The 27294-nt window shown below is 45.6% G+C and overlaps 1 protein-coding gene across 4 annotated transcripts in view; it reads right to left on the minus strand.

Annotated features, from left to right (window-relative positions):
• The window catches only part of TNFRSF19 (TNF receptor superfamily member 19), a 90957-nt gene that overhangs the window by 7360 nt on the left and 56303 nt on the right, over nt 1-27294 (minus strand). For all 4 annotated transcript variants that reach the window (XM_055542542.1, XM_055542541.1, XM_055542540.1 and 1 more), the window contains exons 6-7: nt 3483-3647; nt 2913-3038 (exon numbers count right to left, since the gene is read on the minus strand). In XM_055542542.1, coding sequence (XP_055398517.1) covers nt 2913-3038; nt 3483-3647 — 291 coding nt within the window. The remainder of the gene's footprint in view (nt 1-2912; nt 3039-3482; nt 3648-27294) is intronic.

Genomic DNA, 27294 nt, shown 5'->3' on the forward strand with positions numbered 1-27294 from the left:
GCATTCTGGGGATGGTGGTGGTGAATGTGCTTAATGTCCCCGAACTGCTCACCGGGAAATGGTTAAAACGGTAAACTTAATGTGATGTCAATTTCTCTGCAATGAAAATAATACTGAAAAGGCACGAAGAGAGGGGAAATGAAATGAGTCTGTCATACATGGCTGATGAGGGCAGGAAGGACAGTGTTTCTGTGAGCAGGCAGGGTGATGCTGGGCAGAACACGAATGTCCACAGCCTTTAACTCAACACACATTCACACTTTGGTTTTCACTTTGGTAGCTTAAGAAATAACTATGTGCATACAGCTTTACTAACTACTCTGTTCACTGAAGCAGTATGTATATTATTTTTGGTTACGAAGACAATATACATTCATTGAAGACAAACTTTAAAAATAGAGAGATTAGATCAGAAATCGAAAAATAAATCTTTCCCACTTCTATACACTGCAAAACACTGTCCACATTTCTGAATAGCCTTCTAGACTCCTCTCTCTATGCATACAGACATACGTAAATCTGATTTTATAAACCATAAACACAGTAAAGCATACTGACAAATGCAAAGACACACACATATTAAATATACAGAGAAAGGTTTGAGGAAATTATATATTAATACACAAACACACACACATCCAAAGTTTCCACGATGAATTATTTCTTTTCTTTTATCAAAAGAAAAAAGATGATGAAACCATTTCCCTTTTAAAAATGAAAGTTAACCACTGAGATGCAGCAGCAAACCATGTTGAGAGGGATGGCCGCCCAGCCTGCAGCCGATTCTATCCGGAAGCAGCCCTTGTCTTGAGCGGCCGTGATCGTGGGGACGCGCCTGAATCCACCGCCAGTCATTTCAGCAAGTCACCCTCGCTGTGGGACATTTCAAATTTATTCAAAGAAAGGCACTGCCATTCCCTGTAGAAATGGCTGGTTCTAGCACTCCAGTTGGAAAATACAAGATGAGCCTGGAACTTCTTTCTGAGCCAGAAAATAAGAGAGAAGCTAAAAGGATAATAAAGCTATGTCCAAATGACGCCTGAGCAGGGTGAAGGGACTCCCTCTGGCCAAACCTGGGAAAATATGAGCCTCAAAATAAATAATGATAAAAAAGGACCGTCACCCCTTTATCAGGGATACTGCGTCCACGGTAATTAAAGGAAAGAATAAATGGGGAAGAAGGGAAGTTCTTGCTTACCTAGGAAATCAATTAATAAATACAGACAGTAATGGTCAGCAGAGAAAGAATTGTGCTAAAAATGCCTTATTTCCCATATTAAATATTAGATTGAAAAGCTGAACCCTTCGATGTCTTGAAATGAAAGATCGGACAGTTCTGAGAGGACCAGCCATCAAATTGGGAAATACGGAACCTCATGGATGGTTACAGGACACGACACACTGCTAGGTGCTATGTCCCCAGGGACACAGAGGTGAGGATGGAGTGGGCAGAGGGCAGGCTTCTGGAAGGGCTGTGGCCACCTTGATTATGCCCTGCAGAGGAGGTGAGGTCATGGGGATGCGGCGAGAAGTTAAGCGTAAGTTAGCCGTCTATGGGGTCGCACAGAGTCGGACACGGCTGAAGTGACTTAGCAGCAGCAGCAGCAGTGTTCCTTTGCTGACTTTTGCCCATGTTAGAAACCTTAGTCCACCTGAATTACTGGCAGACCTGGCTGTATCGTGCCTGACAATTACTGCTTTTTCCCGAAGTGCAGGTCTGTGGCAGCCCCATGTCTCACCATCTAGGGGCGCTATTTTTCCTACAGCGTCTGCTCACTCTGTGTCTCTGTGTCCCATTTTGGTAAGTCTCACAGTATTTCAACCTTTTTCATTATTATTATAGTTGTTACGATGCTCTGCGCTCAGGGGACCTTGATGTGCCTGTTGCAGTATGACTCACTGAAGGCTCAGATGATGATTAGAATTTTTCAGCAATAAATTATTTTTAAATGAAGGTTTATATGTTATTTTTTAGGACATGATGCTATTGCACACTTAATATACTACAGTATAGCATAAAGATAATGTTATAGGCACCGGGGAACCCAGAATGTCCCGTGACTCACTTTATTGCAATATTCTCTTTACTACAATGGTCTGGAACCGACCCCAGTGTCTCTGGGGTCTGCCTGGACTTCCCTGAACTTCCATCTCTGTCAATTATCCCAGAGGCAACACTGGTTTGTGGAAAACCCTGTCACAGGTCTCCCTCCTCCCTCTTCTGTAAGAAATCCGGGGCTTCCCTGGTGGCTCAGTGGTAAAAGAATCGCCTGTCGATGCAGGAGAGATGGGTTTGATCCCTGGTCTGGGAAGATCCCACATGCCACGGAGCAACTAAGCCTGTGTGCCCCAGCTACTAAGCTTGTGCTCCAGAGCCTGGGGGCCCCAACTTCTGAAGCCCATGAGCCCTAGAGTCGTTGCTTCATCATAAGAGGAAGCCACAGCAATGAGAAGCCCCCACAGAACAAAGAGAGAGTAACCTTCACTCGCCACAACCAGGGAAAAGCCCACGCGGCAACCAAGACCCAGCACACCAAAAATAAATAAATAAACTAGTTAAAAGAAAAAGAAATCCAGAAAGACACTAAGACAGCCATGTGCAGCTTCACTTTGAACCCACCAGACAAGAAACCCACAGACAACCTTACTCTACAAAAGGCTCACATGACTTTAAATCAATTGACACCAAAATGAAGGCGAACTTGTTTTAAAAGTTACTGAGAAGTCCTAGAATTTTAATGAGATGCTTCTTTTCTATTTGATATTAATACTTAAAGACGCACAACACCCCAAACCTCTGGGTACGAGGGAGAATGACTGAACTCGATTAGCTTTAACTGGAAAACAGAGCAGGAGCGCTCTTTGCGGCCTCGGGGCCTGCGTTCCTAGTGGACCCCAAGCTCTGAACTTACCGCAGGCCTGGGCCGAGTCCCGCAGGCACTGACAGCAAGTGCGGGGCGCAGGGGCGCCGAGCCGGGATCTGTCGAAACAGGACAGCTCAGAGCCGTTGTACTGCAGGTCCTGTGCCCTCAGGGACCCTGCGGAGGCCGAGAACTCGGTCAGCGAGACAAGTTCCCCAGGGGAAGCCCAGGAACATCACAGCGCGGCCAGAACCACCCAGCTTCTGCAGTGTGGGAGGAAAGGACAGCTGTGGTTCACATTTAAAAATACTTCTTACAAAAAGGCAGAGAAACGAAACAATCAGTCAAGAAAGCTCGAGATGGGGGGCCTTTGTGTTGCCAGAACTTAGAAGGAACTGTGTTTCTGTGGAGGGCGGGGGCGGCCCTGCCTCCTCAGACCCCCGTGAAGTGATGCCGCCCCTCGGCTGCACCCTCAGCGCCTCCCCTGGGAGCACATGTTCTCTGTCCCCGTGGCCGCAGCCAGATGCTCCTCTCAGGTCCTCGTTGGATACTCAGAGGACAATGATGATGATCAACACCCTTCGGCAGGATGCCAAGACACAGCAAGTGCTCAGGACTTACAGCTTGGCTTCTTCTCCACGAACTGCCGCTTACAGTAGATGACACAGAGGACGAGCAGGGCCAGCAGCACGGTGGCCAGGGCGCTGCAGATGACGGCCGCCAGGGCCGTGTCCCGCGGGCTGGAGGCCGTGGACGGGATCCTCACCAGGTTGACCTTGCTGGTACCTGAAAACCACGGGGACGGAATTCTCACATCTCCACCACCCAGGAGACTCGGACGCGCACACTGCACACAGGATCCCCTGCAGGGGCCTTCGTGCAACATCGGGGTGAGGAGGGAAGGTGTGCTAGGCGGCTCACACACTCCCTCCACCTGGGACATGGCTGGAATATTGCACTTCCACCTGCAGCTCTCCTCTGTTTACAGGGAAGCAAACACGTGCCACCCCGACATATACGTCCTCAGGCCCACCAGACCAGACCGTCTGCCAGATGGGGGTCTGTCATCGTTTTCTGTCTCCCCAGCACCCAGCAGCGTAGGGCACACAGCAAGCACTTAATATTCTGCACATTGGAATCAGACTCTCCACAGTTTTAAGCAGGCTGAACTGAGGTGTGCTCTGGAAGGCAACTTTTGGGGCAAACAAGGAACTGGATTATTCACAACCTTGCCGTGGGCCCCCATGTTCTGAGACAGTGAACATTATTATTATTACTTTATTTTAACACTGTTGCTGTTACAGTACTGAACAACACCAACGGTTTGGAGAAAAAAAAAGCTACCACCACCATCTGGATGGAGCCCGTTTTGAGGGCCCATTTGCCCACGCGGCTGCTACCAGCATCTGAGCTGTGAGGCACTAAAGCCCACCTGGAACACCTGGGACTTTCGCCCTGTCCCTGGCCACACAGGAGCACCCAATCCTAACCCCTAAAGTCAGGTTTCCACTGTGGCCAGAGCCAGAGAGAACCATCAGGGTTGAGTTGCTGCTGCTGCTGCTGCTACTAAGTTGCTTCAGTCGTGTCCGACTCTGTGTGACCCCATAGACGGCAGCCCACCAGGCTCCCCTGTCCCTGGGATTCTCCAGGCAAGAACACTGGAGTCGGTTGCCATCTCCTTCTCCAATGCATGAAAGTGAAAAGTGAAAGTGAAGTCGCTTAGTCGTGTCCGACCCTCAGCGACCCCATGGGCTGCAGCCCACCAGGCTCCTCCATCCATGGGATTTTCCAGGCAAGAGTACTGGAGTGGATTGCCATTGCCTTCTCCGAGGGTTGAGTTACTGAACCATAAAAACACAACAGCTGGAACAAAAACAAGAACGGTCATTTGGGGATGTTGAGTCCTGGTGTATCTGGGCTCCATGACTCTGGGCCACCCTGATACATGTTTCTCATTGTCACTGGGAAAGGCACAAATACCATATGGCTTGGACCTGGATGAATAAGAATTATAATCCAATCATACCTTTTAAAGGATATTTGTTGGTAAATGTGTTTAATACTCATAAAAATATTGCTTCTAGTTATGCAGACATAATGTCATAATCAAACAGCACACATTAGATGTTCACCACACAGCAAGTTAAAAAGATCATACCTCGGACCTGATCGAGATGAAACCTAAATCCGAAACAGCCTCTATAAGCAGGCAAATTCACGAGAGGATGTATGAACACAAACAAACACAGCTGTGTAAACAGTGACAAATAAACACAGGAATAGGAACTTATGTCTAACGCAAGTAAAAGTGTGGGCTACAATGAATGGTTAAGTAACTTGGGAAACTTGAGTATTGCTTATTGCAACCAAACCGTGAGATTGATTCATGTTTGTGAGAAAATGGTTTACTTCAGAGTGAGACTGGGCCCTGTAGCTTAAATTTTCCATCAAGTAACCAAGCTCCAGTCAACACTAGGCTTCAGCCAGTCTGTCATCCAAATGAGACAGCTTGAGAACTAGACCCTGGCCTTCAGATTCTCTCTGGTGGACCACCTGTCCATTTGTTGTTGAGTCACGAAGTCGTGTCCGACTCTGTGACCCCATGGACTGCAGTGCACCAGGCCTCCCAGTTCTTCACTATCTCCTGGAGTTTGCTCAAACTCATGTCCATTGTGAATTAACCAAAGAAGCCAGAAAAGTCGGCCAGGCTCCTTTGTCCATGGGATTCTCCAGGCAAGAATACTGGAGTGGGTTGCCATGACCTCCTCCAGGGGATCTTCCCAAACCAGGGATCGAACCCTCATCTCTAATGTCTCCTGCATTGCCAGGCAGGTTTCTTACCACTGGTGCCACCTGGGAAGCCCAAAGAGTCAGACACGACTAAACAATTTGAGCACTCCCTAAAACCACACAGGGGGATGGAAAAAATGATGAGATTATTTAGAGATCTGCTAACAACAGGAGACCTTGAAAATTTTTGGTAGAAAGTCATCTAAATTACCATCAACGTTATCACAGAGCCCACACACCAAATACCTGCAGAGGACTGGCCCCGTGTTGCCCACCTTCGAAATGTCATGACAATCCTCCACAGCAAGGGTCTTACAGATGAAGATGACTCTACAAATCTAGAAACGGGTTTTCACTTAAACAACCTGCAGTTGAATCAAGATTTAGGCCTGATCTGTCCGACTCTAAAATATATGTATGCTCTTAAAAAAAATTATGCTATATTCCTCCCAACATTCCAACAGTATTGTTTAGAGGAAAAAAAAAAAAAAAAAGGAATGTGAAGGACTATTATTCAAATTTTGTACAGACCAGTAAATTCTAGTTAATTAGCTAACATGTACAATACGACTTGACCTAATTTAAAACACAAACAGAGCTTCACAAGTCCAACCTCTCTTGCCCCCAAGATTAAAGAGGCTATTGCATTTTATCGCAGTGAAAAAGAACATATGACTCTTTAAATTCATTTTTTAAACATTCTTGTTAAGGTCTATATAGTATAACTAGATGAGTATTAAACAGAGTAGGGAAGGATATGAACTGTCATATATGAACTAATTATGCTTTCTGTCTGGGCTTCCATGTTTAAGATTTCACTGACACCTTGTGTTTTAATCAGAGAGTTTACAGAAGAAAATAAAACCTCAGGTTGCATGCTATGTGACATGGAAGCTCCACCATAATCGGACATGCGAACATTTTCACTTTTGATGGCCGTGTTTTGTCATGAGTAATTCAAATGACAATTAGTTCTGGAAGATAAACAGACATTCTCTAATAATTTTCAGTAACATATTTATCTTTGACTTTCATATTTTTTCAAGTAAACAACAAATCAATTCATTATTTTCTGTGCTCTTTCATCACCATCACCACCACCACCACCACCAAGAAAACTCATGTTGAGTGTGTAACAAGACCAAAATGTGATGGACTGATTTCTAGCTATGTTCTTTATTTTAAAAATATATTTAAAAAGAGCATTTTGCAATCTTAACTGGGGCAAGGATACAGGCCTGGAGTGTAAGCTTTATCTTGTTCATCCAAACTGGTTAAACAAAAATATCTACCGTAACACTCAACATATGAATTCCAGATGTACCACAGAACAGTCTGCCAATAAACAAAATAGTTGGACTTTTTAAAGTCCATTTTATACCAAGCTCTCTGACACTGGATGTAATGTCATGTAAGAGTGAGTCTTAATCATTTTACTTATTTTTCATCTTAAACTTTGGTCTTTGAACAATGTGGTTTGTGTTTCAATACTGATAATAAACATTATTTGAAAATGAGCGCTTTCTTTTGCACAGAAAAAAAAAGATTTTAAACTGGATTGATTTTTTTCATTGTGGTGAAATATACATAACATAAAATTTACCCTTAGTGACACTGAGTACATTGACAATGTTATATAACCGTCACCACTGGAGGGGAAACCCCCAACCCATGAAGTAGTCATGCCTCATCCCCTATTTCCCCACCACCACATCCTGACAAGCACTAATTTGCTTTGTGTCTGAATTTGCCTATGCTGGATATTTCCTATAAAAGGAACCATAAAATATTACATGACCTTCTGTGTCTGTCTTCTTTCACTTAGCAGAAAGTTTTCGAGGTCATCTATGTCAGCATGCAACAGAACTTCATTCCTTTTTATGACTGAATAACATTCCATTGGATGGATGGACCATGTTTTGTTTATTTGTTCATCGGATGGTGGACATCTGAGCTGTCTCCACCTTTTGGCTATTGTGAATAATGTTGCTGTGAACATTCATGTTCACTCTTTCTCCATACACTCTTAAACGTTTCACAAAGATACACACAATGGCTCCACATGCTATCAAAAGGTATACGTTAGTGTTCTTTCACTAAGGCATTATGTTAATCAGTCACTCACATACGTAATGTTATTACACTAGAGCATTATGTTAATAAGTCAGAAAAACAAAAAAAAAGATTCCTGAGCAAACCAAGAGAAGAGTGGAGAGAGACAGTGCCAGAGAAGCTAGTCAGGATCCGTACTTGTAGGAATTTAAACCATAGTGGGGAGCTTGAATTCTATTCTAAGAATAATAGGAAGTACTCAACAACTGCAGAATATATATTCTTCTTTAAAAAGACTAAAATCGTACAAAGTATCTTTTCCAACCACAAATGAATTAAACTAGAAATCAATAACAGAAGGAAAACTGGGAAGTTCAAAGATATGCAGAAGATAAATAATCCACTCTTAAATAACCAATGGGACAAAGAGAAATCACATAGGAAATTAGAAAACACTTTGAGATGATTGAGAATAAAAAACAAAATATCAAAACTTATATTGATAAGGATACAGCAAAAGAGGGATACACCTCTAAAAGAGGTGTTCAGAGGGAAATTTATAGCAGTAAATGTCTATACTAAAAAAGATGTAAAATCGACAACCTAATGTTTAACTTTATTACATTAGAAAAATAAGAGTAAACTAAGCCAAAAGCTAGCAGATGGAAGGAAATGATAAAGATTAGCACAGAGACAAATAAATAGAGAAAAACAATAGAGAGAAGCAATAAAACCGAAAGTTGGTTCTTTGAAAAGATCAACAAAATTGACGAAACTTAGATTAACAGAGGAGAAAAGGGAGAAGACTCAAGTAAGTAAAATCAGAGATGAAGGAGAAGACATTGCCATGGACTTTACAGAAATAAAAAGGTTATAAGAGAACACCATGAACAAAGGTACCACAAATTGGATAACTAGGTAAAAAAGGCATTCTTAGAAATACACAAGCCAATGAAACTGACACAGAAGAGATAGAAAACCAAAATAGACCACAACAAAGAGATGGACTCAGTCATTAAAAACCTCCTGACAAAGGGAAGCCCAGAACCAGATGCCTTCATGTGAATTCTGCCAAATATTTAAAGAAAAACTAATACCAATCCTTCTCAAACTCTTGCAAAAAATGAAGAGGAAAGAATACATCCTAACTCATTCTATGAGGCTAATATTATCCTGATACCAAAGCCAGAAAAAGGCACTCTAAGGGGAGAAAACTACAGAACAAGATTTCTGACAAGTACAGATGCAAAAACCCTCAACAAAAACGTACCTTATAAAAATCAGTGCATATTCAAGGATTATACATCACAGCCAAGTGGGATTCATTCCAGGACGGCAATGATGATGATTCATACCAAAATCAATGTAACCCATGATAAAAAAAAAGGAAAGGGACAAAAAACCGCACTAATCGCCTCAATTATGCTTAAAAAAGGGCTTCCCTGGTGGCTCAGAAGGTAAAGAATCTACCTGTGCAGAAGACTTGGGTTCAATCCCTGGGTTGAGAAGATCCCCTGGAGAAGGAAATGGCAACCCAGTCCAGGATCCTTGCCTGGAGAATCCCATGGACAGAGGAGCCTGGCGGGCTACAGTCTGTGGCGTCACAGAGTCGGACACGACTGAGCAACTAAACAATGATGGGCCCACAGGGGGACAACAATGCTTAAAAAGCACTTGACAAAACCCGACGTCCTTTTATAATACAAGCACTCAATACACCAGTAGGCACCCTTGCCAATGCCTGCCCTGAGCCAGCGGTTCTCCGCACACCCAGCAAGACGTGCCATGTGCCTTCGGGGCAGGTGTGGGCAGAGTGGTGGTGGGCAGGCTTGGACTGGGCTGCTGTGCAGGTGTTGCTCCCACCCAGGCAGATTTGTTCCAATCCGACAACTCTGAGAACTCTCAGGTCCTCCTCCCAGGACACCACGGCTGCCCCCAGTTCCACCACCACCACCCCGAGGCCAGGGGCAGCGGTCTGCAGTCAACAACCGGTCTCCTGGGGATCTTCTCCTCCCTTCCACATCTCTGCTGTTAGGAGACTCGGGCCAGGAATCATCGCCACTCCCCATCCTGTAAACCCAACCAGAATAGCATCTAGACACCCACTGATGAAGCAGGTGAGGATGAAGCAGGTCTTTACTGAATCTGCTTGTTTTGCACCTTACATTACTGACACAGAAATGTTGGGGATCCCAAGTTTGACTGGCTTGAAGAGCATGATGAATACCAGTATTAAATGTGCTAGAGTGGCATGTATAAGATGAAGACAGGCAACTTTCAAAATTACTTAAGATATTATTCCCTTTTGTTGTTATTCTTCATTTGCTAAGTCACGTCTGACTCTGCAACCCCATGGACTGCAGCCTGCCAGGCTTCCTTGACCTCCACTATCTCCTGGAGTTGACTCAAGTTCATGTCCATTGAGTCAGTGATGCTATCTAACCATCTCATCCTCTGCCACCCCTTTCTCCTTTTGCCTTCAGTCTTTCCCAGCATCAAGGTCTTTTCTGATAAGCTGGCTCTTTGCATTGGTGGTCAAAGTATTAGCACTTCAGCTTCAGCATCAGTCCTTCCAATGAATATTCAGGGTTGATTCCCTTTAGGATTGACTGGTTTGATTTCCTTGCAGTCCAAGGGACTCTCCAGAGTCTTCTCTTAAATGTGCCTTAATCAGTATGGACATTCTAAACTCTACCTTAAAAATGAGAAAACATAGGGTAAAATCTTCATGACCTTGGATTTGGCAATGGTTCCTTAAATATGGGCTTCCCTGGTGGCTCAGACAGTAAAGAATCTGCCTGCAGTGTGGGAGAATGGGGTTCCATTCCTGGGTTGGGACTTCCCCTGGACAAGGGAATGGCAACCAGTCCAGTATTCTTGCCTGGAGGATCCCCAGGAACAGACGAGCCTGGTGGGTTACAGTCTGTGGGGTCGCAAAGAGTCCAACACGACTGAGCAACTAACACTTTCACACAACTGAAGATCAGAAAAACAAACCATCTGATTAAAATGAAACTAAGATGTGATTTTGAGATACAATATCACTAAGAAAATAATAGAAGCAAAGCTCAACGGGAGTTTACAACAAAACAGTAATCAAGATATAAGAAGATTTTATTCATCAGAAGCAAGATTATTTAAATTAAGAAAGCATCATTTTTCAAATGAATGGTAGAAGGATTATATGAGGATGTGTATCTTTCTCTTTTTAAAAAAGGAATCATTCTGACCTTACTTTTAAAGTTTCACACAAACTATTCGACTTGATGTCTCTGTTGACCAGAATCTGAGCCTGGTAAGCACTGGCCAGACCACCTTCTTACAACTATATCTGGGGCAGCCAGTTGTGTGCAAGTAAAACCACAAGTTCATCATGTCAGTCTGCTTTTCAAACATGCTCTGAGTACTGAGTTTCCAAGCTAATGCCCTAAACTGTTTTTTTTTTTAAATTTATTTTCCTTTTTGAACTTAAGAGCATATCAAAAACAGTACGGCTAGGCAAACATTTTTCCTTTGTTGAGCAATGCTGTAACATCTGTTTATAAACACAGAACTTCTGAGCTGGATTCCTTCTTTCAAGTTCCCTCTCGGGCACTGCCCCAGTTACTAGTCCTTTCATGATTTAAACTCAAGTGAATCAAGGCAGAACCCCGAGGCGGCCTCCACTCTGCTTTCTTTTAATACTAATACAGATGATTCATAAATACAGTTCTATTATAAGCACAGCCGGCTTCTGAGAAGTAAACTTTTGTGTCTCTGCTTCCCAATTGCTCAAGTTGGGTGAATCACCGAGGATAAATAAAGCAATACGTAAAAGCCGCAAGCCTGCGGAACCAAAGAAACCCAGGGTACCCCACGGTGTCAAGATGGGTCCCTGATTATGAGACTATGGGATGGTGGTTCCCCAGGTTACTGAGAGCAGGAGAGCGGAAGACCCCCACGGAGGACCTCTGAGCCCTCACGCCATCTGCCATTCTGCCTCCGTCAATTTCTGTTTCTCTCTGGGCTGCCTGCCCACCACTGCTCTATTGCTATTCTCAGCCTTTACCATGCATGTTGGGAGGAAACCATGAAAAAATGCAAACTGTTCTTCTTGAAGCTGAAGAGGGGGAGGGTGGTGGACATAATTCTATTCACTTTTAAATTGAAAGCATACACATCCTTCACATTTTTGTCTATTCTCACAATCTTATACACAGAGTCTTTCTTTTGTAAGTGCAAGTGCTCATGTTGCTTAGTCATATCCTCTTATTTCTGACCCCATGGACTGTAGCCCGCTAGGCTCCTCTGTCCATGGGATTTCCCAGGCAAGAGTACTGGGGTGGATTGCCATTTTCTTCTCCAGGGGATCTTCCCAACCCAGGGACTGAACCCATGTCTCCCTGTATTGGCAGGCAGGTTCTCTACCACTGTGCCGCCTGGGAAGCAATTTAGATTATTAATAAATATTACCCTGTATTATGAGACATTAAAAAAAGATGATTATAGCCAATACTCCAAAATGGTTCCAATTATTCCATTATTATCTTTTGAATTAAAGACGGAAAGTCCAAATCTTGCAATGAAAACACTGGTGATATGAATCAAAGCCCTTTATTGCCTTATGGAAAGCTTTTATGAAAACATTTTTTCCTGAATTTCTTACCCTAGAAGAGGTATGTGTTTAGAAAAGCAGAAACTTCTTTAAACCACATGCCCATTAGTTGTTATCTCCAACTTTATCTCTGCTCTTAGAAAATCTTAACTAAAGTCAGTGGTCAGTCAGTTCAATCACTCAGTCATGTCTGACTCTTTGCAACCCCATGGACTGCAGCATGCCAGGCTTCCCTGTCCATCACCAACTCCCACAGCTTACTCAAACTCACGTCTATCAAGTCGGTGATGCCATCCAACCATCTCATCCTCTGTCACCCCCTTCTCCTCCTGCCTTCAATCTTTCCCAGCATCAGGGTCTTTTCCAATGAGTCAGTTCTTCCCATCAGGTGGCCAAAGTACTGGAGTTTCAGCTTCAGCATCAGTCCTTCCAATGAATATTCAGGACTGATTTCCTTGAGGATTGACTGGTTGGATCTTCTTGCAGTCCAAGGGACTCGCAAGAGTCTTCTGCAACACCACAGTTCAAAAGCATCAATTCTTTGGTGCTCAGTTTTGTTTATAGTCCAACTCTCATATCCATACATGACTACTGGAAAAACCATAGCTTTGAGTAGATGGACTTTTGTTGGCAAAGTAATGTCTCTGCTTTTTAATATGCTGTCTAGGTTGGTCATAACTTTTCTTCCAAGGAGCAAGCATCTTTTAATTTCATGGCTGCAGTCACCATCTGCATTGATTTTGGAGCTCCCAAAAATCAAGTCTGTCACTGTTTCCACTGTTTCCCCATCTATTTGCCATGTTGTGATTGGACCAAATGCCGAAATAGGTAATTGACTGTTAAGAGTTTGGAAGCGACAGAATGTTATTACCAATCAAAGGGTTAAAGATAAGAATGCAATATCAGTATTTTGATTACACAGAAAAACAATTGCTTATGATTAGGTCTCCTGAGACTTCCCTGGTGACTCAGACGGTAAAGAATCAGTCTGCAATGGGGGAGACCTGGGTTCAATCCCGGGGTAGGGAAGATTCCCCTGGAGAAGGGAATGGAAACCCACTCCAGTATTCTTGACTGGAGAACTTCATGGGCAGAGGAGCCTGGTGGACTACAGTTCATGGGGTCAAAAAGAAGTTTCGGACACGACTGAGCGACTATCACACTTGAGCAGGCCTCCTGATGGCGGAGCAGAAGACAGTGGCAGTGGCCCTTCAGGTAAGTTAACATACAGAATAACAAACAACTAGCAGAGCCTGGTGGTAATCGGCTCATATGTAGAGAGCTCATGCATGCTGTGTTTACACGAACCTGATTCTACTGAGTGAAAATTAAAATAGCAAACTTGCGGCTTTTTCTCCTGGGCAGCCTGTCAGGGGCTGTTGCTTGAACTGGAAGCGCTGTGGGCTGATGAATGTAAGCACTTTGCTGCTGAAGGATCAGAGCTCAAATTTTAAAAGGATAGGCAGAAGCCTCCCTCCACGGGCCCAAGTGCGGCATGTGGACATCTGGGGTCTTTATCCTTTTTTCCTTCCCTCTTTTCCTGGCTCTAAAATATACTGCAAGGTGCTGCACACTCTTGGTTAAGAGCTTTGTTGTCAGACTCTGGGTTTGAATCCTGGCTCAGCCACTTACTAGCTGTGTCACCAACCAGCAAATGACGACTTCAGTTTCCTCATCAGTAAAGCCAGGAAATAAAAGTATCTACCTGAAGGTCTGTGAGACCTGAAGGAAGTGATGCACACACAGAGGGTCATCTTGGAACCTCCCACAGCGAACTTCCTGAATTAGCCATCCTTTCTCCTATTATTATTCAGAATCAGACATTATATTCTAATTGTTATTATGGTGGAATCTGGATGGTCTCTTAAACCAAGTGAAACCACCTATGTAGCAGGCAGGCCGCTGAGCACCCTGATGGGATAGCCTGTGTCCTCATCACATGGCCCTGGAGGGCAGGGAAGTGCACAGTGAAGAAAACCAACAGAATTCTCCCCAGAAGTTTAGGTTTCTTACAAAAGACACAGCTGCCACTACTTTTAGCTAAGTGTCTCAAAGGGTCCCTCCCGCCATACGATTGCCCAAAGTAACATTAAGCAATGTTGCCCAAAGAACAACCACGAGCAAAGTAAGTCAACCTCTTGGAATATTGTGAATAAAATGGTAAAGCTATTACTAAGAAGAGCCTGTAGGAAAAAACTTCAGGCAAAACATAAAAATATTAATTGTCAGGCACAAAGACAGCTTGGAGAATACAGAGCAGGAGGGACATGGCAGGCAGACAAGCCATAGGACCTGTATTCGCTGCTCCTTAAAGACACTGGTGGGGAATTCTGAGTAAATGAGGCTCCAGGTGAGAGTCACAACTGACTATGATGTTTGTCCAAAATTTCTAAGTCTTCCTCAAAGGCTATTATTAAACAGTGTTTGTACGGGATTTGGGATGAATAAATGAAAATAGTATGCTTCTTTCCCTTTTAGCTTCTTGAACACTAAGACCATGGTTTGGCCTTATTACCTACATGTGCGTGCATGCATGCTAAGTTACTTCAGTCACGTCTGGCTCTTTGCGAACCTATTGACGATAACCTGCCAGGCTCCTCTGTCCATGGGGATTCTCCAGGCAAGAATACTGGAGTGGGTTGCCATGCCTTCCTCCAGGGGATCTTCCCAACCCAGAGATTGAACTCGGGTCTCCCACCTTGCAGGCAGATTCTTTACCTACTGAGCTACCAAGGAAGCCCAAGAATACTGGAGTGGGTAGTCTATCCCTTCTCCAGGGGATCTTCCCAACCCAGGAATTGAACTGGGGTCTCCTGGATTGCAGGAGGATTCTTTACCAGCTTAGCTACTAGGGAAGGCCCATTACCAACTTAGTGACAGATAAATACAAATAGACATTAAGCATAAATAGTGTCATAAACTTAAATTACATACGAAAGAGGGCATTGATAGGAGATCAAGTCAGTTCAGTTCAGTTGCTCAGTTGCATCTAACTCTTTGTGACCCCATGGACTGCAGCACACCAGGCCTCACTGTCCATCACCAACTCCCGGAGCTTGAGTTGATGATACCATCCATCTCATCCTCTGTCGTCCCCTTCTCTTCCCACCTTCAATCTTTCCCAGCATCAGGGTCTTTTCCAATGAGTTAGTTCTTCACATCAGGTGGCCAAAGTATCAGTCCTTCCAATGAATATTCAGGACTGATTTCCTTGAGGATTGACTGGTTTGATCTCCTTGCAGTCCAAGGGACTCTCAAGAGTCTACTATAACACTGCAGTTCAAAACCATCAATTCTTCAGTGCTCAGCTTTCTTTGCAGTCCAACTCTCACATGACTACTGGAAAAACCATAGCTTTGACCAGATGGACCTTTGTTGGCAAAGTAATGTCTCTGTTTTTGAATATGCTGTCTAGGTTGGTCATAGCTTTTCTTCCAAGGAGCAAGGGTCTTTTAATTTCATGGCTGCAGTCACCATCTGCAGTGATTTTAGAGCCCAAGAAAATAAAGTCTCTCACTGTTTCCATTGTTTCCCCATCTATTTGCCATGAAGTGATGGGACCAGATGTCATGATCTTAGTTTTTTGAATGTTGAGGTTTAAGCCAACTTTTTGACTCTCCTCTTACACTTTCATCAAGAGGCTTTTTAGCTCTTCTTCACTTTCTGCCATAAGGGTGGTGTCATCTGCATATATAAAGTTATTGATATTTCTCCCAGCAATCTTGATTCCAGCTTGTGCTTCATCCAGTCCAGCATTTCCCATGATATACACTGCATATAAGTTAAATAAGCAGGGTGACAATATACAGACTTGACATACTCCTTTCCAAATTTGGAACCAGTCTGTTGTTCCATGTCCAGTTCTAACTGTTGCTTCTTGACCTGCATACAGATTTCTCAGGAGGCAGGTAAGGTAAAAATTCTCTTTTTAAGAATTTCCCACAGTTTGTTGTGATGCACACAGGCAAAGGCTTTGGCATAGTCATTAAAGCAGAAGTAGACGTTTTTCTGGAACTCTCTTGCTTTTCTGATGATCCAATGGATGTTGACAATTTGATCTCTGGTTCCTCTGCTTTTTCTAAATCCAGCTTGAACATCTGGAAGTTCACGGTCACATACTATTAAAGCCTGGCTTGGAGAATTTTGAGCATTCTTTTGCTAGCGTGTGAGATGAGTTCAATTACATGGTAGTTTGAGCATTCTTTGGCATTGCTTTTCTTTGGAATTGGAATAAAAATAGACCTTTTCTAGTCCTGTGGCCACTGCTGAGTTTTCCAAATTTGCTGGCATATTGAGTGCAGCACTTTCACAGCATCATCTCTCAGGATTTGAAATAGCTCGACTGGAATTCCATCACCTCTGCTAGCTTTGTTTGTAGTGATGCTTCCTAAGGCCCACTTGACTTCACATTCCAGGGTGTCTGGCTATAGGTGAGTGATCACACCATCATGGTTACCTTGGTCATGAAGATCTTTTTTGTATAGTTCTTCTTTGTATTCTTGCCACCTCTTCTTAATATCTTCTGCTTCTGTTAGGTACATACCGTTTCTGTCCTTTATTGAGCCCATCTTTGCATGAAATGTTCCCTTGGTATCTTTAACTTTCTTGAAGAGATCTCTAGTCTTTCCCATTCTATTGTTTTCCTCTATTTCTTTGGATTGATCACTGAGGAAGGCTTTCTTATCTCTCCTTGCTATTCTTTGGACCTCTGCATTCAAATGGCTAAATCTTTCCTTTTCTCCTTTGCCTTTGGCTTCTTTTCTTTTCTCAGCTATTTGTAAGGCTATTCGATAGAAGATGATTAATAGAAATGAAAACTACTTTCTCATGTATATATTTGCCTGGTTCTACTACCAATATTTAGATGGTCGGCCTCACTGTGAAATTACAGCAGAAAAAAAGGCCAGTTCCATGAATGTGTGATAACTGTCTTGGTGGACAAGGAAATTTGACTTAATTCATTCCTGAGGGTGGATGGTGATGCTCAGTGTGCATCTTCAAAGCCGTGGGTCTCAGCATGGGAAGAGAGACCCTCCTACCTGAGAAGAAGAGGGGTGAAGGGGAGATAGAGAAGAGGAAGCAGGCCGGACCACCACCCGGCCAGCACAGCATTTACAACCAGAAAGACACACTGACTGACGGGAAAGTCCCCCCAATGTCGGGGATGTTTCATCTTAACGTGGGACCTTTTACCTGAGTGTCACTTTCACTCCCACCTGGGGACACTTCAGGGTCAGGAAGTTGGTGATGCGTGTGTTTACAATAAGTTGACGGTGTGAACTTACAGAGGAATGCGGCAGGCTCACATTCTCACCAACACAGCTACACAACAACTACAATCTCTGACTTCAATCACTAACCTGCATGGTTGCAAAAACTGATTTAAAAAAATCGAGCAGAATTCACCAAGTCTCTCCTTGGTGTATGCAGACAAGGGCTTGGTTCCCCGTCCAAATGAGGCTGCGTTTCCACTGTAAACCTCGTCCAACTACGTAAACGGGCCCCTGTAGTGTTTGAACAAAATCCTGGGCAGCCAATCGCCTTCCTCCTGAGAGTGGGGCAGCACCCAAGCGTCCCACCGCTCCATCTGCCACCAGCAGCATGCTCGCCCATGAGAACACATCCAAGATGTCTAGTGAGTTGATGGGCTCTCAGCCACCTAACGAGTAGCACAGTATCCGCCAGCAGTGATCTGTTTTGTTCCAAGGTGTAAAGCCACAGTAACATCATTCAGTCTGCCCACAATAATGAGCACTTTGTCTTTCAATGGCCAGAAAATCATGATTTTAGGATGTTCCTTCTCATCCAGCAGGGTGCGCACTGCATTGAGAGTCCTCTTTCCAGATCCCCAGGTCTCTATCCTTTTCTCCCACCAGCCTCCACTTGGTTCCCACTCACCTGCTCCCCACAGACCCCGCCCTGCTGCCAGAATTGGTCCCTCAGGGGCTGCTCTGTTTGTAGCAGTGGCTGCAGTGGACTGAAAGCCACCAGCTTTCACTGTTGCTGGCCAAGAGCCCTGAGGGGCCATGGGCGCACAGCCCACCCTGGTGGGCTCACTGAGCCCCGGCGTGGTGCTGGCCGGAGGGGCGAGGGGCAGCTGGGAAGCAAGCTGCGTCTCTGCTGGGCCTGCGTCCCTGCGTGTGCCGGCCACGGATGCTCATGCCGCTGTCCACGACTGCTACCATCGGGAGTGGGAAGCTTTCCTGTGTTTTGTTTCTTTAAATTTGGTTTGTATGTGCATGCATGCTAAGTCACTCCAGTTGTGTCCGACTCTTTGCAACCCTTTGGACAGTAGCCCGCCAGGCTCCTCTGTCCATGGGATTCTCCAGGCAAGAATACTGGAGTGGGTTGTCATGCCCTCCTCCAGGGGATCTTCCCAGCTTGGGAATCGAACCTGCGTCTCATTGTCTCCTGCATTGGCAGGCCGGTTCTTTACCACGAGCGCCACCTGGGAAGCCCAGGTTTGGTTTGGATCTCATTTCTTAGTACAAAACATCAACGCTTCTATCCAGAAAATGAAAATTAACCATATTCATAAGGCACTGAACTGAACAGCTGTATTTTTTTCTCAGCGGGACAAAAGAAAATTATAGATGGACAAGACAAATAGTCTTCTATGCTTTAAGATATGTGTGTCCTCAGGTGTGCCAACAGAAATGCAACAATAAAACCAAACAAAAACAGGATTCAAAGGCCCTCGGGGGCCCAGCAATGGGCCTGGAGCAACTGTGACAGGAGGTCGGGCAGGCAAAGGGGTCAGCAGAGGTGTTAAGAGAGGGGCTGAGATGATGGATGAGGGCCTCAGGCTCCCAGCAGATGGAAAGGCATCCCAGGAGGCTTGGGGATAGAAGGGACCTGGAAGGCTGAGGTCAGGGGGAGCATCCTGAAGGCCAAACCCAGTGAGCAGAAATAGCCCTGGGCAGGAAAGTCCTGGCAGGGGACCTGTTCCCAGCCGGGCTGCAGGTCCCAGATGCTGAGACTCGGTTAATGACTTAACTAAACTTGGTTTCTGCTCTTCTTCATCTTGCTTCCAGACTACTTGGCCTGGAGATCTATTCCCCACCAGGACTGAGCCAGATATGATCATGCATGTCTTTATGGGGAACAAAAAGAAGAAAAGGCAGAGCAGGTGACTGCCAAAGGAGAGCGGCTGGAGGGGCAGGGAGGCGAACCCCAGGCCAGCACTGCCCACCATTCAACCACAGGGTCGACTGACGACTTCCACCGCTTGTGCCGTTCAGAGAAAGTCTGTGACATGACACCCAGAGCAAGCTCGTCACTTTACATTTGGCAGTGGGTGCATTATAAATAACTGTCTGGTATTTTAATTATGATAAACATCATAGTTAATACTGAAAAAATCATAAGCCATAAAATGGCAGCAGCTTGTCTATAGCATTTCTCTGTAGATACAATAAAAAGCATTTTTTTTTTCCTGCTTTCAAGGATGTTTTTCTTCTTTTTATTATCCCCCAGTCCCAGAAGGTCTCACTGTGTTTATTTGACCGATGAAACAATGAAGCTTTGAAACTTCCACACCAAGAAACAGAAAAGACACCATAAAAGAAACACATTATTACGGCCTCGACCATCTGTGCTGAAGGATACACAGGCTCAAAAATAGTTTTGCCTCAACTGGGACTAACGGATGGGGTTGCCATCTGGGAACTGGAACAAAGACATGAGACTTGGGCCCCTGCCCTCCTTGTTCCCGAACAGGACTCCGCTTAACCCCTGCAGTGCCAGGCTGCACTGGGGGCCCAGGACTCCGCATTCCCTTGGAAGGAACCTTGTTCATTCGACCTCATCTACGGGAAAAGCAGCGTCCAGCTTGGCACGCTTGCACCTAAGAACTCTGGCTCCTGGAATCATCAGCTTCCCTGTTATTAGTAGAGTGGATAATTCTTATTTACCTCACTGCAGTACTGTGAATGGAGAAGGAAATGGCAACCCACTCCAGTGTTCTTGCCTGGAGAATCCCAGGGAAGGCGGAGCCTGGTGGGCTGCCGTCTATGGGGTCGCACAGAGTCGGACCCGACTGAAGCGACTTAGTAGTAGTAGTAGTACTGTGAAATGATTCTAAGACGATAAAACTCAAGTTACTTCGACCCATTAACTTCTTACTAAGAAAAGAAAAATGTGTATGTCTCTGCCCAGTTTAGCACGGCGGGGCCTAAACTGAGGAGAAAACCTGGATGTAGACTGTGTTTCTTGCCATCCCTGTTCTAGCAGAATCAACCTTGCTCTTAATTTATTTATAATCTTACAGCTGACAGAACTTCTGGTGAAGAACCCAAGTCTGGGTTAGGTCAGAAAGAGCCCATATGTCTTGAGGTTTGGAATGTGCTGCAGATTTAGGACTTCAACCAAGGCTTTATTTTCTGTTTTACAATTGTGAGAATCTGGAGTTCGATCCCTGGGTTAGGAAGATCCCCTGGAGGAGGTCATGGCAACCCACTCCAATATTCTTGCCTGGAGAATCCCATGGACAGAGGAGCCTGGTGGGCTACAGTCCGTGGGATCGTGATGAGTTGGACAGGACTTGAGCACACAGGTGCTCAGGGCTTCTTCCCTGATGGTCCAGCGGTTAAAAATCTGCCTGCCAATGCAAGGGACATAGTTCAATTCCTGGTCCAGAAAGACCCCACATGCCACAGTGCAGATAAGCCCATGTGTCACAACTACTGAAGCCCTCTCTCCCTATAGCCCGTGCTCCACGACGAGAGAAGCCACCGCAATGAGAAGCCCACGTACCTCAGCCAGAGAGTAGCCCCTGTTTGCTGCAACTAGAGAAAGCCCATGCAGCAGTGAAGACGCAGCACAACCAAAATTGGATAAAGTAAATGAGAGAAACAGGTAAAATTAATTTTAAAAACTGTGAGAATCTTCAACTGGTTCATGAAAGACTGGGACACAGATCACCTAAATAACTTGTCTGGCAGTTAAGGACTGGGACTAGGACTCAAAAGCAAGCTCCCATAGAGACTGGCTGGCATTAATTTGGAGATGATAGGGTAAGACAGTTATGTCCTTTCAGTGCTAACGAGCATTAGAAGTCAGAGAGAAACTTGCTGCATCTTATTCTTCAGATCAGAATCTGGGGGACTCTCAAGAGTCTTCTCCAATGCCATAATTCAAAAGCATTGATTCTTCAGCGCTCAGCTTTGTGTATGGTCTAACTCTTTTTCAAGTAGGATGACTCCACCTCAAGTATTGTTTTGATTTCTTTCTTAAGTTTAAAATTAAAACACCCTCACTCCTGGTCCTGGAGCTGGCCTGGAGAAGTGGGGCCGACTGGGGCGTCTCTGCTGTGGCTGCTTCTTTGCAGTGACGTGGGGGTGGTGCAGGCCGAGAGAAGCACAGGGAGAGTGGTTCCCTCCAGGACTCAAGACCCACTTGCTGCTTTAAACTCTCCTGGGGCTCTCCTCTTCTTTCCCTCCTCAAAGTGATGCTCCTCCAATGATGTTCCTGGTCAAGAGCTGGTGTGCGAAGGGGCTGGATACACACGCAGGTTTAGAGACAAAAGGACCCCCTCTGTGGGTGCAGCTACGCTTATTCCAGTCGCCCTTGGGATGTGGCCCCCAGAGGACAGAGCTCACACACCTCCTCCCGAGGACAGACGCTCAGCTCTGAGGGATGGAGTCGTTGCTAAGCTCAATCTCTGACAGTCTCTGCATTGGGTCTGGCATGCACCGTGAGGTCGCTTTACGCCACGCTTTTTTATTTTAAGCATTTAATGGGTACACACACAAATCACTGCTCCCTTTGCAAAAGTCCATGACTTAATGAAACAGGCCTGCCGGATTTTATATTTTTAAAATAAACTGTACTTAATCTAACACTCATTTAATTTAGTGATGGCCTTTAACAAACTACAACCTGTTTCTTGGTGAGTAAATATTTAAACCAGCTCATTGACTTTAATGTCTAAAAGAGACTGCAGAGAAAGGCCAAGGAGTTGGATTTACAGCCGACTGAGTAAGGATCAGGTGCTCCTGTTCTCGAGGGGCTGGATAAAAGCCTTCAGCACCTCAAGTTCAGGACTCCCCTGCCTCCAGGCTGCGGCCAGCAGACAAGCTCTTGAAGCATCTCCAGGGTCAGGGAACATGGTCCAGGGACCCGGGGACAGCATTCAGACTGTTCTTTGCTTTTCTTCTCCTTATGTGGAACCATGGCTGACAGACACTTGGGCATTTTATATTGGGAGAAAAGCATGCATGTAGAGCACGTGAGTCTAAGAAACATTTTTCTCTTAAAATGTCTTGATTTTTGTTAACTTTAATGAAACTAGGGCCAAGGAAAGGCAAATATTTGAAATAGCTAAATAATCACTCAAAGCGGCTGCATTCACCAAGCACTTCTTTCTCTAAAGAAGCCAAGACATTAAAGCTGCCCCACTGTTTTCTCAACATTCTTGGAAAACAAGCCATTTGCTATGACAGATTTTCAACGTATCTTTAGAAAACAGTTGCTTACCCGAGCAGCAAATCTGCATTTAAAAAAACCCAGATTAACTATGTGTGATGGAAATCATTTCAAAGAAAGGAGAGCAGCTTTCTGTTTTCAGGAATAGATTCCAACCAATGTGACTGGGTCTCCCCTTCCCCACCCCTCCTGGGTCCAGAGTAATAATGAAAACTGCAATGACTGTAGCAGGTGGTATCAGATAACCCAGGGATCCGTCTGTACGAAGTTGGAGCACGCTGGGTGCTCTGTCTAGGGTCCCCACCCCCAGGTTGGATGCACAAGCCACCCTGCTCTCCTCCTGCGTCTGAGCATCTCTGCCTGCCGTAGCTGCCCTCTGCCCTCTGCCCGGCGGGTGGAGCTGGCAGAGCATCGTCCACAGAAAAGCCTCCGTGGACCCCTCTGCCCTCTGCCCGGCGGGTGGAGCTGGCAGAGCATCGTCCACAGAAAAGCCTCCGTGGACCCCTCAGGGTATCCTGGGGCCAAGCCCTGGTGCGGGGACCATGCAGGGTGCCCTCGTGGATTTTCACCTCTTGGTTCCCATGTAAACCACTTTCCATGTCCACTCTGTTAGCTTGTTTGTCAATAAGTAAGGAAATCACAAGGAACTGAGAAAGAGAAAGGGAGGAAAGCAGGAAACTGGGGAAAGATGAACAAAGAGAAGAGAGCACTTCCCAGAACCAGCGACTCTAACAAGTGGGCAGTGCAGGGAGCATGCTCCGGATGCCTGGGGGCCGCTCTGCAGTCTGCTCCGGGAGCCAGGGCTGTTTTCTCTGATCGCCCTGTCCTCCTCCTCCTCGCCCTGTTCTGTGAACAGGACAGAGCCGCATCTTGAAGAAGCTGCCCTTCCCTACTGTTCAGGAGGCCCCGGGAGCGCCTGTCTGCCCTGAAAAGAGCCCCCATACAGGGCACACCCATAGGAGCCAGGGCGCCAGTCTCCCGCCCGACACTTGGACTCTCGGCCTGAGGACCACAGACTCCGAGAACATCCCGTGTAAACTGAACCCGTAATCAGCACAGGGTGGCTTTGTGGGCCTGTCCGGCAGAGGATCTAGCAAGTTCTCTGCAAAGTCAGGCCACTAAGTATGAACAAACTCAGGAGAAGAACTCTCTCCTGCAGGAACGGGAAACACACAGATGCAACAACACCACGTGATGCTTCTGAAGCACATGGCTTTGCTATAAATCTTTTGGATTATATACATCTCTCTGCACCTCATTCTACATCACTCTGATCAGATTCAGTGAGTGCTGAGTGTCTGAATGAAGAGTCCTGGGGGCAAGGAGGTAGCAGGAACTGACTTCTGATCCTCAGGGGTTCAGCTGAACACAGGTAGCGGCTAAAGTCACCTGCTCTCCACCACAGGCAACCTGAAAACCCACACGGGTATCAATTTCAGAACACTCCCCATTTGTTTCCTCTTAAGTTGAAAGGAAGTGTTGGTCGCTCAGTCGTGTCTGACTCTTTGTGACCCTGTGGACTGCAGCCTGCCAGGCTCCTCTGTCCATGGGATTCTCTAGGCAAGAATACTGGAGTGGGCTGCCATTTCCTTCTCCAGGGGTTCTTCCCCACCCAAGGATCGAACTTGGGTCTACCTGCATTGCAGGCAGATTCTTTATCATCTGAGCTACCACGGAAGCCCTCCTTTTAAATTGGTTTTCTTTAAGAGGTGTTTACCAGGCACCCTTATTTAAAACAATTTAGCACCACAGGTCAAGAGAGAAAGATATGAGGAAGAAAGAAAGATATGAGAAAGAAAGAAAGAGAGAAAGATATGAAAGATATGCCTTTGCACACATAAGCACCTGTGGGCATCAATCCACTTGCACACTTGGGGATGGGCTCCCACCCGTGTGGACAGAGCAGTGTGTGTGGCAACAGCCCTGAAGTCCACCTCAAGTCTGAAGTCCGCAGCACTTACTCAAAAATATCACTGAAGTAATGATTAGTATATGAATATACATCTCAAGTGGGAAAAAGTTACATAACTGTGTACAGCATAATTACACCTATTTAAAAAAAAATCAGTAGTATAGATAGAACAAAGAATGAAAAGACCATCAGAATACTGTAATTTTGTTCTATATGTGTCAATGCTGGAAATGTTTTGTTTACGATGATCTCCCCTTCGTCTTTTCCTACTAAACCTAAAAAAATTATCCACTAAATGAGCAAATGAGTTGTTGTTTAGTTGCTAAGTCATGTCTGACTCTTTGGGACACTGTGGGCCATAGCCTGTCAGGCTCCTCTGTCTGTGGGATTTCCCAGACAAGAATACTGGAATGGGTTGCCACTTCCTCCTCCAGGGGAGCTTCCCGACCTAGGGATCGAACCCACGTCTCCTGTGTTGGTAGGCAGTTTCTTCACCACTGAGCCACCAGGGAAGCCCCATGAGCAACGAGTTCTTTTTAAAGTTTATTTTGAAATTACATTTATTTAGAAGATGGTTTGAGTTTCCTTTGGAAAACAGTCAGCCTTTAACAATGAAATGCTTTACTGGTGGAGGACGAAGTCACGTTAAATCCTACAGCGCCACGGGTCAGCACAGCTCGAGACCTCCCGTCTCCCCCACAGGGCGACTTATCTGATGGCTTATCTCCTAGGAATCACGTGGCTTGTTTTACTAAGCCCCCAAGGACAAAGCAAACATCTCGGTTAAACACCCTTAAATAAAAACCGCTTTGAATGTTTTCAAAACCATTTGTTCCAACCACAGTGTTTGTTCCAAATTAAGTAAACACTGCTTAAAGGAAATCACTCCAATCCTGCATTTCTTATCAGGCCCAGGGCAGGAAGTAGTTCTAAAATTTCTTGTGTTTTTCTGTGCTTCTCCTAATGCTGTAAACAGCTGCCCCTTATCAAAGGGTGGAGCAGGGGTTTCTGTGGAAAGGGTGCCTTTATTTACCTGCAGCTCCATCCTCACAAATTAGAATGCTCTGGGTGGACTAATCCATGATGTTCACACACCCATCATTCTGCCAGTGGGAGGGGAGCTTAAAAAACCTTGAGCTGGTTGGGCAGCGGGTGTAGGGCTTTGGGCCAAGGGGCAGAGGAAAGCGGGCGGTCTGGTGTTCTGGCCATCCAGGTCACCAAGCACAGAAGTCCTCTGCAGCCCCATCCAGGTAACCCTCAACCCCCCACCCCCCGCCCCCCAGGGCTAGGGGAGGACTGAAGCCAGCTGCATCTGGGACCCTCCCCGCATAGGGCAGCTCCCAGCCGCCACCTCCCACACAGGGCACACCTAAGCGGGCGGGGCCGTGGCACGGCAGGCCAGGTGCAGTCATCGTTGGGAAGAAGGCTGGCGCTCCTGGAGGCAATCCCGTTTGTATCTATCTCCCCTCTGCCAACATGGCACGGTTATCCCTATTTCCCAAGGGGCAAGGGGAGGCTCAAAGTGGTGAGCTGACTTACCTGAGGTAACATCTGCAGTCCAAGGCAGAGCCTGGGCGTGAATGAAGATTCACACACCCACCATTCTTCAGGGGCAGGGAAGCTTAAAGCTCATGTTGGCTGGGCCGCGGGCACGGTGCTTTGGGCCAGAGGAAAGGGTGCCCAGACTTCTCGCTGGTTCCAGGCTGTGTCCCACCCTCAGCTGCTTTTGGATGCCAGGGTCTGAGGACTTAAGACTGGGCCAATATACACAGTTGGAAGGCAGGGGGTTGGATAAACTTCCTTCTAGTTTTCTAAATCAGTTTATAAGGAATGCACACTGCCACCGAGACACTCTTGGTCACAAATCTGAGCTGCGGAGAACAGACAGCCGAAGCTCCCTCCATCTCTCCTTATGCCCCGTCCAGGTTCCCACACTCACTGCTAGTCTCTGAGCCACGGCCTGTGCTAAACCCCTGAGGACAGGCTCCTCTGTCCATGGGATTCTCCAGGCAAGAATACTGGAGTGGGTTGCCATGCCTTCCTCCAAGGGATCTTCCTTCACCTCTTCGTCTCCTGCATTGGCAGGTGGGCTCTTTACCAGTAGTGCCACCTGGGAAGCCCAACATAAATACACTACCATGTAAAAAAGAGATACCTAGCTGGAAGCTGCTGTATAACACAGGGAGCCCAGCCTGGCGCTCTGTGATGACCCAGAGTGGTGGAACGGGGTGAGGGGAGGGAGCCTCAAGGTGGGGGATATATATATATATATACACATATATATAACTATGAATGATCTGAGTTTATGTATGGCAGAGACAATCACAACACTGTAAAGCAATTAGCCTCCAATAAAAAAAATTTTTTTAATAAAATGTATTTATATTCTTTTAAAATTATTCTCATGTTATTAACACAGACAGTCATCCTTTTAAAGGACTTTAATCCTAAAGGAAATCAACCCTGAATATTCACTGGAAGGACTGATGCTGAAGCTGAAGCTGAAGCTCCAATACTTGGGCCACCTGATGCGAAGAGCCAACTCATTGGAAAAGACCCTGATGCTGGGAAAGATTGAAGGTGGGAGGAGAAGGGGACGACAGAGGATGAGACGGTTGGATGGCATCACTGACTCAATGAACATAAGTTTGAGCAAACTC

The sequence above is a fragment of the Bubalus kerabau genome, chromosome 12 (genome assembly GCF_029407905.1).
Source record: "Bubalus kerabau isolate K-KA32 ecotype Philippines breed swamp buffalo chromosome 12, PCC_UOA_SB_1v2, whole genome shotgun sequence".
Lineage (NCBI taxonomy): Eukaryota > Metazoa > Chordata > Mammalia > Artiodactyla > Bovidae > Bubalus > Bubalus kerabau.